The sequence below is a fragment of the Rhinolophus ferrumequinum genome, chromosome 6 (genome assembly GCF_004115265.2).
Source record: "Rhinolophus ferrumequinum isolate MPI-CBG mRhiFer1 chromosome 6, mRhiFer1_v1.p, whole genome shotgun sequence".
In the NCBI taxonomy this organism is placed as follows: Eukaryota; Metazoa; Chordata; class Mammalia; order Chiroptera; family Rhinolophidae; genus Rhinolophus; species Rhinolophus ferrumequinum.
In genome coordinates, this window is record NC_046289.1 from 2,698,108 (window position 1) to 2,715,475 (window position 17,368).

The following is a 17,368-nucleotide window of genomic DNA, read 5'->3' on the forward strand; positions in this document are numbered from 1 at the left end:
GGACCCCGCAGTTTCTTGGAAAACCCCCCCCCCAGTGTCAGAGTCTAAGCTGGTTAGTTTCTCTAGAGAGGAACTTTACAAGTGAGGAAACTGAGGCACACAGAAGTTAAGTAATGTCCCTAGGGTCACATAGCCCATGATGAAGCGGGCTTCAAACCCATGGCCAGTGAAGACACAAAAATCAAGGACATGCAAATTAAAATCACAGTGAGTTACCACTGCACACGCACCAGATGGAAAAAAATGTATTTGTTTCAATCTGGCATACCAAGTGTTAGTGACAGTGGACGCGAGGCGCTCATTTTCTGCTGGGAATGCCGCCTGAGAACAGTATTGTGAGAACGATTTGGCTATATCTGCTAAAACTGAAAAGTTACTGGAATGTCCACAGCAGCGTTGTTTATACAGCAAAAATCTGGGCATATTTACCAACAGCAGATACACGACTTGTCGTACAGTCATGTAGTAGAATATTATGCAGCAGGAAAAAAGAGTAAACTACAGCTATGCAAGTCAGTATGAATAAATTCCACAAACGTAGTGTCGAGCAAAAAAAAAAAAAGTCACAGAATACCTGTGATAAGTATTTAGATTCAGACACATCCATCATGTAAGGACACACGCATGCGTGTGGTAAAGCAGAGCACACCCACGTATTTGGTCATGTTTCGAATCTAAAGCACAGGGGCCAGTAAGATTCTCATCACTCTTTGTGGGTAATAGAAACAATCAGCCTGCATCCTGAGCTCACTCGCTGTGGGCCCGACTCCCCTCACTGCTGCCGTCCCTCAAAAAGGAAAGAAGCTGGGTGGCTCGCCGGCTCTTCTGTTTCATAGGGGGGATTTTTAAATCATTTTATGTATAGATTTTTAAAGTAGAAATTAGAATTGATGACTGAATGCCAAGGCCCCCCATGAGAACGGCAGGACAGGCTGGGCCTCCAGGGGGAGTGGTGGACACAGAGGTCACGGTGAAGGACCTGTAAGAGTAGTGCGTGCACGCCACCTCATCCTTCACCAGCCCCTTCACGCACTTGTCAGGTTTAATCCACTACTTGTGTTCCTTTGGATAACAAGACTCAATGTTGACTGAAGCGTAGTGTTAGATTTACTTACCCTGTTTTAAATGAAATGCAAAGTTGCTGAAAGGGTTCTGAATTTCTAGGCAGCGTCTAGTCAGCATACTACACTGAAATAGCTTAGAAATTAAAATTGGTTATTATATATCCATCGGCAACTTGAACCATACCTTAGTTTAACATTATGATTTACCCAGCGTACTCACTGGGACAGTCAGTTAAAACATTTACATAACACTTTTCTGCGCTAACTTCGGAGAAGGTGCACGGTGTTTGCAATGTGTGCACGTTTCTGGTAACTCGTCCACTGCTCAGTTCTATTTAATAACCCACTTCGACCCTAGTTGACCTGCGCTCGAGTGAGAGAATTTAGAACCAAACTATGACAGGTGGAACCTCATCCAACTGTCCCATCCCTACCCCTATTTTCCAGATGAGGAAAGTGAGGCTTAAAGAGAAGTAACACCCCAAAGTTGGCCGAGGAGGAACAAAAGGACAAGGAAGCGGACACCCCTTCTTGCTGGGGTGGCGGAGAAGAGGTAACATTGATCTGGCTCCTAAAAGAGGAGTAGGCGTTTCCAGGCATGTCTGGAAAGCAAAGGCAGGAGCAATTGCAGAGGCTAACAGGATGCTGGGGGCAGGGGGCTTCACTTCAGGGTCGGCAGGTGAGGGGGAGCAGCAGGACCAGGTGATGGAAGGGCTGGGAGTCCCAGCTCAGGAGCCTATAAGTGAGTCAGCACCAAATATAGCACCCCGTTTGTGGCAAAGGTGGCCAGACCAAGCTTCCCACACGTGGTCAGCTGGCAACATGGGCAGAGTCCTAACTGACAGACCCCTGGCTCAGCTCAGATGGAAAGAAACTGTCAGCTCCTAGGCCAGACAGAGACATTGTACCTGTTCATCCCCCTACCTTTCCAGTAGCCCCTCTCCCCAAGCCCCAATCACCATTTGTTTCTGACCCACCTCGCTCCACCTCGGGTGTCTGTGAGGATCAACAGCCCCTCTGGGCACCCCCGTCCCCCACTTTGTGGCGACCACCCTGAGATCCCAGGAGAGATCCTAAGGAGGCTAAGAAGAGACACTCACCCCTAACTCTCCATCTTAAGACTCAGGTCATTTCAAATTTTGCATTTTCGCCCTCTAGTCTTTATTCGTGTGTGAGGTTTTAGCAGTGAAACACACATACACACCACCACTACCACACCACATAATTTCAAAAAATTGCCTCTTTCTGTTCTCTTGTAGAGACAGTTTTGTTCCTACTCAGAAAAAGGCTGGAAGCTTTGCCATGAAGTTTTCGAGGTGAGACATTAATGGTGGTGATCTAGACTGGAGTTCATATAATTATCTGTTTCCTAATTCTCCTGTTCATGAGAAGAAAACATGAAATCTCTAAATATCACAGCCATTTCCAGTTGGAGGTCCCAAACACAACTGGCCACTAGAAGGCGCCAAAGGTTAACCACTGCCTTCTCGCCGGAGGGGTTCCACGCTGTGCCTTCAAACATACAGCAGGTCCTCCAATCGGTCGTTTCGTTCAATACAGTTTCATTTTGACGTTGATGAGAAAATAAAAATCGATTCCCAGACGGGGCCCCTGTCTGTGGAGTGTGCATGGTCTCCGCAGGTCTCGGTGGGTTTTTTTCTGGGACTCCAGTTTCCTCCCCCATTACAAGATGTACCCGTGAGTGAATGGCGTGTCTACACTGTCCCAGTGTGTGAGTGGGTGGGGGTGTGAGTGGCCCTGTGACAGAAGGGCGTCCTGTCCAGGGTGGTCCCGCCTTGTGCCCTGAGCTGCCAGCGACTGGCTCCAACCAACTGTGACCCTGACCTGGAATAAGCTTATCTTACTTGTTTTTATTGATCTGGCGTAAGTGTCTGTATAGCTCACATTAATTTCAATGTTGAGTATTAGAAGTGTTTTGGGGCTTCATTTAGGAGCTTGGTGATGTTTTTGTGACCAGAAAAAAGCCAAAGGAACTTAACTCTTGTTTATATCAATTAGCCTCTGGTAACATTGATTTCGTTATACTGCGTTGTTTTACTTCAAGTCACAGTTTCCAATCAGTAAGTGAGGACTTCCTGTACAGAGTCATTCATTCTCCACGTAGGTGGCCTCCTGCCATGTGCCAGGTCTTGAACTAGGTTTGGGGGCTAAAGAGGTAAGGAATATAAAGTGTAATTTCCATTTGGCCCCGTGGACTAAGAGCTGTGTAGGAGGCATCTAGAGTGACGTGGGCTACTGGGGGTGACCTCCAAGTTGAGCTGAGCTTGGTAGAGAAGTGTCAACCTGGAGAAGAGGTGAAGGGTGTTCCAGGCGGAGCACCTGCCTTGAGGCTCCAGGCACGTTTGGGGAACAACTGCGAGTGGACAGAGAAGGGTCTGGAGAGAAGATCAGGGCCAGACCGTAAAGCCCTTGAGTTGCTGCCGCAGTCTTTGCACAGTGAATGAATGGAAGTGTGCTGTGAAGATGCCTGAGCTAGGCGAGGGCTCTGGCGGAACAGGACATCCCCGCTGCCTGGGCTTAGGGGGCACTGAGTGCAGGGGCGGGGCTGGAGCAAAACCCCAGAGCAGGGCAGCTGGCTCTGGGTGCATGCCCCCTGCCCCCACCCCACACTTTCCTCCTCTGTTCTGCCTCCTTCCCTATCAATTTCTCTGCTGTACAGATTCTTAAATTCCAGGCCACCTGGTCAGGGCTGACAGGTGCCTCCTCCTGGGGACAGCGGGGTTGTGTGCAGGGCTGGTAGGTGTCTGCAGCCAGTGTTCCAGGTCTAGGAGACCAACGCCAGGCGTGGAGATGGGGAGAAGCTAGGGGCCCAGCGGTAGGATGAGCTGGGCTGCTGGGCCCTGGGGCTCGTCACCCCGAGAGGGACTGCTGGCTTGGTGTCCTGGGAGCCCTGGCATTTCTGCACTGGGAAGTGGGCAGATGAAAACAGGACTGTAGAACATAAATCCAGCAAGAGCCAGCTGAAGGTGGCCACGATATGGGGGCCAGGGATCATGGAGAGAAAGGACATTTTAAAGGAAGAATGCACCAGACTCCACAGCTGACAGAATATGGGCGCTGAGGGATGAGTCACAGATGACTCACAAGGCTCGAAGGTGAGTTCAAGGGTAAATGGTGGTGTTTCTGGGAAGAAGTTCAAGTTCACGGCTAAGACTGTTGGTTCCCTTAAGACTGAAGAGCCGGCCTAAACTGGTCCCACTCCTGTCTGCATGTTTACAGTTTGCATCCCCCACCCCCCAGAATGTAAGCTCCTGAAGGTGCTGCCTGAGATTCCTCCTGCTGTGGGGGGAGAGACTCAGTGCACACCTATCCACTGCGCGACTCAGAGCCTGAGACACAGACAGGGGTTTCTGCAAGAGAGACGAGCGAGGCTAGTAGGGGGACAGAGAGCTCCATCACGCAGGCCCCCACGCTGCAGCCCCTCGCAGGCCAGCCTCCTGTCCCCGGTTCCCTCTCCCTCCCACTTCCCAGCTCTTGGGCTGTAGGAGACTGCTGTCCTCAGGATGTCCTGCACCTGTCCTAGAGCCTCTGGTTCCCTTGCGTCCCAGCCATCCTCCCACCAAGTTCACCTGGGTGCTCCACAGACGTTTAGGCCCAACACAGGTGACTGCACCAGCCACCTGCTACCCCAAGATGACTCCATGTTCTCTCCCAAGCCTGCTTTGCATCTCCACCCACCAGCTCTGCAGGTGCAGGACCTCCCTGGGTCTCCCTGCTCCCAACTTCATCCACGATGTGGTCAGAGGGCATGCAGGTCTGACGGGGGCTCCTGGGAAGACCCTGAAGCCTCCTATGATCTTTGGGCCACATATGGAGTCCCCTGGCCCAGCGCACTGCAGGACCTGGCACCGCGCCTGCCTCTTGCTTTGGCTCCACCAGCCACCCCTGCCCATTCGGGCTCTGTTCCCCACCCCACCAGTTACACAGAGGGGATTTTCCACAGCCTCCATTTCTTTCTCTACCTCGCTTCTCACTCCTCCCTACTGACTCCTAGTATACCTTCTAGATTTCGCCCTTGCAAACACCATTCTCTCTCCTGGATGCCCTCCCCCACCCCAGTGGCTAATACCTTGTCAGTTCTCAGAGACGCCTCTAGGAGACCTACCCTGAGCAGGACCCCACACCCTCCCAGCACTAGTCAGTTTACAAACCTGCACATTTATGTGGCGTCATCTCCACCGTGAGGACACTGCCCCAATTTCTTGCCCACTGCATTCCAGGTCCTGGACACGGGCCCTCAGGAACTAGGCATTAAATGAATGGTGCTTGTTGCACAAGACACCATTTCCTCTGTCAAAATAGCCAAACGTTTTTTTCTGCCACACTCAGTGTTGGTAGCAGTGGGAGAGGAGAGGGGGAGTGTTCACCTGGCAGCATATGGTAAGCTGATGGACCTCCAGGAGTGGCCACCCAAGCTGGGCCCTAAAGCATGGGTTACAACTTGCCAGGCAGATCAAAAAGCAAGGCCATACATTCATTAGATCACATCTTTCTGTTGGTGGATGCCGCTGAGTAAGCATCTTAGATGTCCCTGTGGTCACGTCTAAGAGTCTCCCAAAGAGCCTGAACAGCTGTGGACGCTCTTCTTCAGAGGTCTGAGTGTGAAACAACCGATGGGAGTCCGAAGAGCCACTCTGAGCAGTGGGGAAAGCTCCCAGACTGTGGTAATGAGAGACCCAAACACCAAACACTCCAGAGGCTTCGGGTTTGTCACCTATGCCACCGTAGAGGGGGCGGGTACAGCCATGAATTCAAGGCCAAGCAGGGGGATGAAGAGTTGTGGAACCAGAGGGCTGTCTCAAGAAGAGATTCTCTGGATTCTGCCGCCCAGTTTACGAGAAACATTTTGGTTGGTGGTATTAAAGACGACACTGGAGAACATCGCCTAAGAGATGACTTTGAACAGTGTGGGAAAACTGAGTGACTGAAATCATGACTGATCGAGGCTGTGGAAAGAAGGAAGGGAGGCTTTGCTTTTGTGACCCGTGATGACCGTGACTCTGTAGACACGATTGCAATTCAGAAACCATCCTGTGAATGACCCCAACTGTGACGTAGGAAAGCCCTATCTAAGCAGGAGACGGCTGTACTTCATCCAGCCAGAGGTCAAAGTGGTTCCGGAAACTTCGGTGGTGCTCTTGGTGGGAATGACAACTTTGGTCATGGAGGAAACCTCAGTGGTCGAGGTGTCTTTGATGGCAGTCGTGGTGAGGATATGGTGACAATGGGGAAGGCTATCATGGGTTTGGTAACGATGGAAGCAGTTATGGAGGTGGCAGAAGCTACAATGATTTTGGCAATTACAACAGTCAATCTTCAAAGATTGGACCCATGAAAGGAAGAAACTTTGGAGGCAGAAGTTCTGGCCCCTATGGTGGTGGAGGCCAGTATTTGCCAAACCACGAAACCAAGGTGGCTGTGGTGGTTCCAGCAGCAGCTATGGCAGTGGCGGAAGGTTTTCACTGCTGCCAGGAAACAAAGCGCAGCCGGAGAGGAGATCCAGAGAAGTGACAGGGAAGCCACAGGTTACAGCAGATTTGTGAACTCAGCCAAGCACAGTGCTGGTGGAGCCTAGCTCTTATTATACAAAGAAGCCATGTTTTAGACAATACTCATGTGTATGGGCAAAACACTCGAGGACTGTATTTGTGACTAATTGTGTAACAGGTTATTTTAGTTTCTGTTCTATGGAAAGTATACAGCAAACCAGCAAAGGGTTTTCATGTAGACTTTTTCTTTTTTGTACGCGTGCTGTGGATTGCTAAATGCCATAGTCTGATCATGACGCTGAATAAATGTGTCTTAAAAAAAAAACAAAAAATCTTGCCAGGCAGAGAACACACTGGGTACCAGAGTATCCCGTTTTATAGCTAGTCAGTGGGAACACTGGTTTGCTCTGGGGAAATCCATTTTAGGGCCGTCTCTGAAACACACATGGCCAGAAACAGAGGGCTGGCCCAGTCACTCCACCTTCCTGCGCTGTCAGTTCACCACTTCCTCTCGGCCTGTTCTCAGCCCTTCCTTTCCCTCCCTAGCTGTAAGCCCAGTCCTGGCAGGTGGGCGCCAGGGCAGGATGGCATCCCAGTGGTTCTCGGCTGCCTGCACAGTCACCCTGGCTCCCCACTCTCCGTCAAGACAGCAGCGTGTCCATGCTCTGAGCACTCGTGCTACATGCCAGGTGCTGAGGGCTTCTGTGAGACTAGCTCATGGCATCCTCCCACACCCTAACTGCAATCACCCCTATTGTAGAGGTGAGAAGACTGAAGCACAGAGCGGCTGAGTAGCTTGCTCAAAGTCACACAGCCAGCGATGGCAGGGACAGGACTCACAATCTCACTGCCACCCACGCTTTAACTGACACCAGCCTCCTCCGAGCCAACTGTGCCAAAGCATGAACCCCTGAATTTTCCTATACAACTTGATTCTGAACATTTCTCCTAGGTCTTTGCTAAACGATGTCAGTTTTTAAAAAGCAGCATTAGGGGCAGCCAGATGGCTCAGTTGGTTAGAGCGCAAGCTCTCTACAACAAGTCTGCTGGTTCAATTCCCGCATGGGAAGGTGAGCTGCACCCCTGCAACTAAGATTGAAAACGGTGACTGGACTTAGAGCTGAGCTGCGACCTCTACAACTGGATTGAAGGAGCTGATGGGCCCTGGAGAAACACACTGTTCCCAATAAAATTTATTTTTAAAAAAACAAACAGCTTTAGGAGGTATAATTGACATGCCATAAACTGCACACGTTTAAAGTAGTTTGGTACGTTTCAGCACAGCGTGCACCTGTGAAACCATCACTGCAAACAAGCCAGTGACCAGCCGCATCTCCCAAAGTGTCCTCCTGCCCCCCCACCTCTCCCTTGTACTCTGTCAGCCCTGCCCCCAAGGGCAACACTGTTGATTAGTTTGCATCTTCTAAAATGCCCTGTAAATGACTGGCATCTTTCCCTCAGCATAATTATTTTGTGTACAGAACATTTATCAAGATAGGCCATATTCTGGGCCATAAAATAAGTCTCAATAAATTTGATAGAATTCAAATCATGCAAAGAATGTTCTCTGACCACAATGGAATTAAATATTAGAAATCAGTAACAAAAAGGTATCTGGAAAACCTCCAAATATTTGGAAATGAACACATTTGTAAATTATCCATGGGTCAAAGAAGAAATCAAAAGGAAAATTAGAAAGTTATTTATTTACTTTAACAAATATGTATATAACAGTTACTGTGTGCCAGACCGTGTCCTGGGCCATTCCCAATTTAAGCCTCTTAGCAACCTTATGAAGAAGATATTTTCATGCCCATTTTACAGATGCTGAACCAGAGGCACAGAGAGGATAAGTGACTTGCCGGGGTCACACAGGGCAGTGGCAGAGCTGGGACTTGAATCCAGGGCATCTGGATCCAGAGTCTGTGCCTTGTGTCCCAACTTAGTGGAGGGACACTGAAAGTTTTCAAATGGAGCAGGAAAATGATCAGCTTCCTCTGACAGCAAGATTACTTTGGGAAGAGTTCAACAAATAATTAGGAGCTAAATCTGCAGGACTTGGAGATGCATTAGAAATGCAGAGTTGAGGGAGCAGGAGGAGACTGGGTAGAAAAGGAAGTGAAGTGGGGCTGGAAAAGCAGGGGTTGGAGGGCTGGGTAAAGTGGGTGAGGGCCTGTGGCTCATGCTGACGGGAAGGGACCCACGTCTGAGAACCTTTTTATGTCAGGGCATCCCCGGGCCTGGTAGGAAAGCAAGGTGGGGTCCCTAAGGAAATGACCTGAAGGGCCACGGGGACATTAATTAGAAGAGAGGGAATGGTGTTCCGGGGGAAGGAACAGCATGTACACAACTTGTGGGAGCACTGTGGAAACTGAGGACAAATGAGTAGGTGGGGTGCCCTGCAGGGCGCTCAGGCCTGGTTAGGACTGTCTGTCCCTTAGGAGTGATGGCGTGTCAGTGAGGGGTTGGGGAGGGTGTGGAAGAGACTGACAAGGTCAGCCCTGTGTTCTCACAGCCCCCCCCCCCCTATATAGGGTGGAGGCAGACCTGAGTAGATAGTGGAGGCAGTCAGGTGGCTGCGGAGGTCTTCCAGGTGAGCTGTTGGGGAAAGGCCTGGGGACATGGGTGGGGGACGAGAATGGAGAGAAATGGATGGACTCAGGAGAAATTTCGGAGATGGAAACGGCAGGGCCCATGCAGGATCCGTTGGGATGCTTGGGGTTCTGGACGGTGACCTGGAAGGCAGCCAGGTGACTCAGCGTCCGGGTCTGGAGCTGGTAGAGGCCTGGTCTGGTCTTTTCTGTGGATCACCGTACACACATGTACTGTTCCAGGAGCTCCCCGTGGCAGGGGAGAGGGGGACAAGCCTGCAGAGGAGACAGGAGCTGCCAGTGGATGGAGGGTGGATCTCATCCAGAGGTCTCCAAGAGGGAGGTGGTGGTTAGTGTGACATGTTACCCAGAGGTCAAAGGACAGGACAGAAAACGTCCTAGGATTGTCCTAGGATTTAGTTAACAGATGCAGGCAGAGGAGAGCTGGAGGACAGAAGGACCAGACCACAAAGTTGGAGTTTGCTGGGAAATGTGGTCCCCGGGTGGCCTGAGGGCAAGTTCTCCGGAGGGGAAGGGAGGTGATGGGGCTGAGAACAGAGCCCTCACCGCTGGGGTTTTGAATGGCTTGTCTACGGTCTACAAGAAATCTTAAACCTCCTGGGCCACGGCAGAAGAGGGGCAGGAAGGAAGAAGTGGGCCAGGCCTTCATGTCAGGAGGGCAGCTAGTGGACTACAGGCGGAAGAGGCGCCCGACACCGCCACGCGTGGAGACCTCGCGCTGCTGACAGCGACCGCAGGGAACGCGAAGCATTAATGGCCCTCCCCACCTCCCTCCTTCTCCCCACCTCCCTCCGCCCGCACCCCAGCCCAGGCCGCAGGGAAAGCCAGGCTGAGAGCTTCCGTCTGCACTCTGCTGGGGTCAGAAATACATTCTGCAACGTGCCCCAGTAAATGCCTGACCACCCTCACCACCCCTGTACGTGGGTGGTGGTTTCCATCCTATTTTTCCTGTTTCATCGCGAGTCAGGACGCCCGCGTTGATTTCACACACTGCCTATGGGTCTCAAGGCCCAGTTTGAAAACCCTAGTTCTGGAAAAGCTGGGTTTCTCTGGAGACAAGGCGGGGGAGGGAGTGTTCAGTCAGGTTTGTTTACATCGTAAGGAGCTTCCAGATCGTTCCCGAAGGCTCGGTGTGTGTGTGGGGGGGGGGGGGAGGTAGAGGGGCAGTGGGAGGAGCTAGAGACAAAAGAGCCGGGAGTGGGGGATGGATTACTGGGTAGTCGTTGGCAGGGAGGAGGGATGCTCATGTTTCCTCACCCGTAAAACTCCCAGGTTTTTGAGTTGGCGAAGTCTACGGACACCCCGCCCACCCCCGCAAGAGCCTTACACCTCTCATGTGGCATTTTCAAAACACTTTGGGAATTCCCATTTAGAAAGTGGATTTTGGTGCAATTTAATCGCCCTAGCCATGAATTAGATACTTTATATGTATACCTGGAATTATGTAAAATAAGTACAAAAGATGGGCTTTACAAAATCGTGAGGGATGTAGCTGGGGGAGTACGCATTTGTTCACCAAATGCCGGAATTTCGGACTAAGGGGCCCTCAGTGTGAAGGATGTGGTTTTAGGGAAACCAAAGGCAGGTACGAATCCCTGGGTTTGGAGAATTGGGGACTAGGTACGTGTCTGCTTCATCATTTGCCCCTGTGCACGATGGGGCTTGGGGACAGGACTAGCCCCGAAATCCGGGCAGTGGCTGCATTTTGGGGGCCCTAGGAGGTTGCGGAGGACCCTCAGAATTACCTGTTGGCCCTCCAGCTCCCTGTCCTACATCCAGCGGCCCGGAGTCCCAACAAACCCCGAGTGGGGGGGGCTCCCCTTGTCTAAACATGACCCCCACACACATCTCCCGGGGCGCCCTTCTCATGAAGGCAGAAACCAGGGGTCCGCTTGCCTTCCTGTGCACGTGTCCCGGTCACCCCTCACACGCAATCATGAACTGGCCCCACAATAACGAGGCCCTGGCTGGCACCTGTTGCCCCAATTCCAGGGACGTAAACCCACAATCGCTGCCCGGGCGAACAGATGCGGTCCCGTACCGCCAACCCCAGCCCTAGACTCCCTGTGGTTGCCGTGGTCCCCCAAGCTCCCTAACGTGGCCGGGAGCCTGTACTCACTGCCCTGCACCCTGCCTTGAACCCCTGCACAGGGCCTCAAGGCCTTGAACCTAGCCCCGGGCCCTAGTCGCTGGCACTGGCCCCTGACGCTGGGGACCCGGTTCTGAGGCCGAGGAGGGACAGAGCGCGAGGAGCGCCAGCACGTAATTGAGGGTCTGTCCTCTAATTCACGCAGCTGACACACTAGGAGGGCACTCTAAGAATTACAAGTTTACTTTGGCAGACTTCATAAGAAACGCGAGCGCGGGCCCTTGGTCCCGACTCCCCGGGCCTGAGGCGGCCGGGGTACCCTTCCACCCGCGCGCCGAGCAGGGGACGCAGGCCCGGGGAGCGGCGGCCGGAGGAGGCAGAACAGAGGCGGGGGGGGGGGGGGGGGGGGGGGGGGGGGGGCCCAGAAGGCGCGAGACCTTCCCGAGAATTCCGGGCGCGCGCAAGCGCACTGGAGCAGGCTCAGGGGCGCGCGCGGGGGCTGTTGGGGGAAGGGCACGCGTACCAGTGGGGGGCGCGGGCGGCGGCCAGAGCGCAGGCGCAAGCGCGCGGCCGCGGCGGCAGTTGGGGAGGGTTCTTCCGGAAGGTTCGGGAGGCTTCTGGAAAAGGCGCCGCGCGCAGGGCGGGCCCGCCTCTATATAAGGGAGGCGCGGGGGCGGCGCGCCAGTTGCTTCTGCGTCCGGTTGCTGCGCAGCTCCGGCGGTCCTTTAGCCAAGGTGAGGGGGCGGCTGTGGGGCCCCTGGGGGATTCGGAGGGACGGAGGGCTCTAGAGGGCGGGCGGCTGCAGAGCGGTGGGCAGCGGGGGTGCGGGGTGAAGCCCCTCAGCCCGCGCGAGCTGGCGCAGCTGCGGCGTCCCCCCGAAGGCCTCGGGCCTGCTGTGGCCTCACACACTGCCCCTCTTTGGGAAGGGCGGGAGGCCCGGGGTCTCGCCCCTGCACTGGGGAAGCGACGTGGGGGGCCCGCCGGCAGCACCTCCTTCCCCCCGCAGAAGGCCTCGCTCGCGGGGCCCTTGCCGGGGCCGGGCGTAGGGCCGCTCTGGTTGTGCGGCCGCCGGCCGAGCGGCAGGGAGGCGGGCGCCCGTTACCGACGGCCTGCGAGTGACTGGCGCCCGGCCGCCGCGACGCGTGCACGCTCCTTTAATTGTCGCGACTCGGAATGAGGTCATCCCTTTGTCGGCCGGCCTCCTGGGTTCCGATTATTCAGTTTCGCGTGTGTCTTTTTAAAAGCTCTAAAAATACTAGTAGAACGCAGTTGGGTCCTGTGGCGCTGCTGTGGACGGACTGCGGGGTCCTAACTGGCGCGGTGTCCTTTTTAGATGCCTGAGGAAACCCAGACCCAAGACCAGCCAATGGAGGAGGAGGAGATTGAGACGTTTGCCTTTCAGGCAGAAATTGCCCAGTTGATGTCATTGATCATCAATACTTTCTACTCGAATAAAGAGATCTTTCTGAGGGAGCTTATTTCAAATTCATCAGATGTAAGTCTCCTAGTAACGGAAAATTGGGTTTTGGTGTCAGTATAACTTCACCACCTAGGGGCTCTGCTTAACAATTCGTCTTTTTTGATAGGCTCTGGACAAAATCAGATACGAAAGCTTGACAGATCCCAGTAAACTAGACTCCGGGAAAGAGCTGCACATAAACCTCATTCCAAACAAACAGGATCGAACCCTCACTATTGTGGATACTGGAATAGGAATGACCAAGGCTGATCTGATCAATAACCTTGGTACTATTGCCAAATCTGGTACCAAAGCATTCATGGAAGCTTTGCAGGCTGGTGCAGATATCTCTATGATCGGCCAGTTCGGTGTTGGCTTTTACTCAGCGTATTTGGTCGCCGAGAAAGTGACAGTGATCACCAAACATAACGATGACGAGCAATATGCCTGGGAGTCTTCTGCAGGAGGTTCATTCACAGTCAGGACTGACACAGGTAGGCACGTGATAAAATAATTTGGGTGAATCAGTCTTGTGGAGTTGGGGAGCTGTAAGCCCTGGGGATGCTGTGAAATTGATGTTTGGGAGCGAGCTGGTGACAGTAATGGCATGCCTTGTGGTTGTTTATCTTGGGCAGGGCAGTTCACTGTGCTGGGACTGTTTGCATCTGTAGTAACTGTAAACCCTGTCTTACAGACTTGGTCAAAAAATGTTGGGTATGGAGTTCAGAGCTGACTGGATTGTAATTTTTTTTACCTAGACTTGGCTGTTGAGGTTGAAATTAAATTCGTTTTCCTACTTTCCTTTTAGGGGAACCTATGGGTCGTGGAACAAAGGTTGTTTTGCACCTGAAAGAAGACCAGACTGAATACTTGGAGGAGAGAAGAATAAAGGAGATTGTGAAGAAACACTCTCAGTTTATTGGCTACCCCATTACTCTTTTTGTGAGTTTCTATGTGTTCTGTGTGGAGATAAACAGTAATTGAACTAAAATCCATGGTGTCTTGAAGAGCTGCGAAGGGAAAGACCCAAACTTGTAGTAATGACTGGAATGATTAGTCTGAAGTTTGTTCTTATCTCAGGGTATCCAGGGCTGTAAATCCATCAAACATTGACAAGTGTTCTGGCAATACTAATACCTCTCAGTGAATTTAGACTTAGGAATAAAGTGTGCACCCTCGGTTGTGCTCATTATTTAGAATGCAGTGATGTGGTTCATGTGTTTTGCAGGTGGAGAAGGAACGTGATAAAGAAGTCAGTGACGATGAGGCTGAAGAAAAGGAAGATAAAGAGGAAGAGAAAGAAAAGGAAGAAAAGGAGTCTGACGACAAACCTGAAATAGAAGATGTTGGTTCTGATGAAGAAGAAGAAGAAAAGAAGGATGGTGACAAGAAGAAAAAGAAGAAGATCAAGGAGAAGTACATTGACCAAGAAGAACTGAATAAGACAAAGCCTATTTGGACCAGAAATCCTGACGACATTAGTAACGAAGAGTATGGGGAATTCTACAAGAGCCTGACTAACGATTGGGAGGATCACTTGGCAGTGAAGGTGCGTGAGTGCCGAGGGCTCCGAGCAGGGTGCCCTGTCCAGGTCGGGGGCCTGAGGGAGGTTGCTGGCAGCCATTTCAGCCCAGCCCCCAGCCTGGTACCTCCCACACAGTGCTTGAAGTTGTGTCACTGCAAGTGTTGATCTTACATGGATTGACTTCGTGTGCATTTTATTACAGCATTTTTCCGTTGAAGGACAATTGGAATTCCGAGCCCTTCTTTTTGTCCCAAGACGTGCTCCCTTTGATCTCTTTGAAAACAGAAAGAAGAAGAACAACATTAAGTTGTATGTTCGCAGAGTTTTCATCATGGACAATTGCGAGGAGCTAATCCCTGAATACCTGAGTAAGTGAAATCAGATTTAAAGAATGGTACGGTCACTGGTTAGAGAAATTCATGCTATGGGCTCCACGAATTCTTAAGTATTGGGGTTGGGGGATCATTCACCATCGGTTTTTTTGAGTTTTTGTGTTGTTAATTTTGTCTTTGCAATGACCGAGTGCATTTGTTGTTAATTTTTCAGATTTCATCAGAGGTGTTGTGGATTCTGAGGACCTCCCTCTCAATATTTCCCGGGAGATGTTGCAACAAAGCAAAATTCTGAAAGTTATCAGAAAGAATTTGGTCAAAAAGTGTTTAGAACTTTTCACTGAACTGGCAGAAGATAAAGAGAACTACAAAAAGTTTTATGAGCAGTTCTCTAAAAATATTAAGGTAGGTCTAAACACATTTGACCATTAGCAATAATCGAACAGGCTTCTCAAATTTTCAGGGATTTTTCTTTTTTTTTCTTTTTGTGGGTAAGTCCTTCTAAAGCTAATGTTATCTTTTAGCTTGGAATACATGAAGACTCTCAAAATCGGAAGAAGCTTTCCGAGCTGTTAAGATACTACACATCTGCTTCTGGTGATGAGATGGTTTCTCTCAAGGACTATTGCACAAGAATGAAGGAGAACCAGAAGCACATCTATTACATCACAGGTAAGGGACAAGACGTGTTAAATTCATGTCCCTTCTTGTAACCTCACGGAAAACACCTGCGGGTGTTTTCTACCCATGTGGCTGTAGGTACACACTAGGTGTTAGTCCAGGCAAGATAGTGAAGGTGAACCAGCCTGTGTCTGGTGGTGGTTAGATCTGACAGGAGGGAAAAGCCAGAAGGAAATGAAGCCTCTTCCTGTTAAAGGTCTAACAGTAACTTTTCCATCACAGGTGAGACTAAGGACCAGGTGGCAAACTCGGCCTTCGTGGAGCGGCTGCGCAAGCACGGCCTGGAAGTGATCTACATGATCGAGCCTATTGATGAGTACTGTGTCCAGCAGCTAAAGGAGTTCGAGGGCAAGACTTTGGTGTCAGTCACCAAAGAGGGCTTGGAACTTCCAGAAGATGAAGAAGAGAAAAAGAAACAGGAGGAGAAAAAAACAAAGTTTGAAAACCTCTGTAAAATCATGAAGGACATCCTTGAGAAAAAAGTAGAAAAGGTGTGTGAATGTGTTTCCTTCTACCTCTGATTCCTAATTACTGGCACCCAGAAGCCGTGTTGTGTTTATTGAAGTCAAGTCACACACACGGCCCCTTTCTCATCAGTTCTCTGAACTTACAAATAGAAAACTAGCGTTTTCGTTCAGTGATGGATCTAGCTCTTGTGATGCTTGAAGGGCCTGAGAGGAGGAGAACATACAGAAAGCAAACTTTGCATGCCTAAATGTGCCGCTACAGTTTCTGACTCCTCAGTACTTGCTTCCTTAGGTTTCATTGCACAAGAAAGCTGATACAGGTCCTGAGAAGTTAGAACAACAGTCTTTCTAGGCCTTGTCAGTCATCACTTAATGCTTTGATTGCAGGTGGTTGTGTCAAACCGATTGGTGACATCCCCTTGCTGCATTGTCACTAGCACATATGGCTGGACAGCAAACATGGAAAGAATCATGAAGGCTCAAGCCCTAAGAGACAACTCAACAATGGGTTACATGGCGGCCAAGAAGCACCTGGAGATCAACCCTGACCATTCCATCATCGAGACCTTAAGGCAGAAGGCTGAAGCCGACAAGAATGACAAGTCTGTGAAGGACCTGGTCATCCTGCTCTATGAGACCGCGCTCCTGTCTTCCGGCTTCAGTCTGGAAGACCCCCAGACCCACGCCAATCGCATCTACAGGATGATCAAACTCGGTCTAGGTAAGCCTGTGCTGTCAGGAAAAGAAATGTCTGCGTGGGGCTGTTGAAAGGGAGGGGTAACTGCCAGCTACTTGGAGCAAATTGGCTTATCTTACTTGGCTCTGGAGACACTTAAGTCATGTGTGGAAGGGATAAGTATACCTTCTGCTCATAAGGGCTAAAAGTGAAAGATTCGTGTACCTGTAATTGCCCCGCCTTGAAAGTGGTGAGGAGCCAACAGTGTTAGGCTAACTCGGTGTTAAGAATCTAATACTTGAGTTTTGTTTCTAAAAAGGTATTGATGAAGATGACCCCACTGCTGACGACAGCGGTGCTACTGTCACTGAAGAGATGCCGCCCCTCGAAGGGGATGATGACACATCACGCATGGAAGAAGTAGACTGAGCTCTGCCTGAAGGGTGGCTTGTACACGTGTTAAATATTTTACCTTCATTCCCTTCCATATATTTTCAAGGATTTTTTTATTTTTGTGTTAGTTTGAAAACGTATGGCATGACAACACATACTTAAAGGAAAGATAAGATTTCTTTCAACTTTTAAGTGTCTGCTACTGTGATACCTTAGGCACTAAAGCTGAGCTAGTTTTTCCTTTCTCGTTTCATGTTGGGTTTTTTTAACTGATGGAGACATAGCGTTTTGTTGTAAAATGTCTGACCTAAATGTTATGTTAACTTTGTGATCTAGGTAGTTATAAAGCGGATTCCCTAGTGTACCAAATTTTTTGTCATTGAAGTTCTGAGCTGCACCTCTGTTGAAAAGAGTATCGCTTAAAACAACTTGAATCTCCTAGGACCGCTGTAACCCTTCCACCCCTGTAGTTGTTAACTGCATGTACCCAACCCTAGAAAATAGTATATTAAGCAGAACCAACTTGATGGGAGTAACTATCCATAGGGTTTGTGTTCCAA

General features: G+C 50.6%; 1 protein-coding gene across 1 annotated transcript; it reads left to right on the top strand.

Annotated features, from left to right (window-relative positions):
- The first annotated feature begins 11,859 nt into the window (after window positions 1-11,859).
- On the top strand, window positions 11,860-17,084 carry HSP90AA1 (heat shock protein 90 alpha family class A member 1). Its single transcript, XM_033108884.1, has 11 exons — window positions 11,860-12,009; window positions 12,609-12,770; window positions 12,862-13,228; window positions 13,543-13,676; window positions 13,963-14,283; window positions 14,462-14,627; window positions 14,806-14,996; window positions 15,116-15,263; window positions 15,495-15,763; window positions 16,127-16,460; window positions 16,735-17,084. The coding sequence occupies exons 2-11, from the start codon at window positions 12,609-12,611 to the stop codon at window positions 16,842-16,844; spliced, it is 2,202 nt and encodes a 733-aa protein (XP_032964775.1). The 5' UTR covers window positions 11,860-12,009; the 3' UTR covers window positions 16,845-17,084.
- The last annotated feature ends 284 nt before the right edge of the window (window positions 17,085-17,368 follow it).

Coding starts and splice junctions, on each gene's coding strand:
- HSP90AA1 (XM_033108884.1), top strand. CDS start 12,609: ATGCCTGAGGAAACCCAGACCCAAGACCAGCCAATGGAGGAGGAGGAG. Junction 14,628..14,805: donor GCTAATCCCTGAATACCTGA/GTAAGTGAAATC, acceptor TTAATTTTTCAG/ATTTCATCAGAGGTGTTGTG. Junction 15,264..15,494: donor GCACATCTATTACATCACAG/GTAAGGGACAAG, acceptor TTTCCATCACAG/GTGAGACTAAGGACCAGGTG.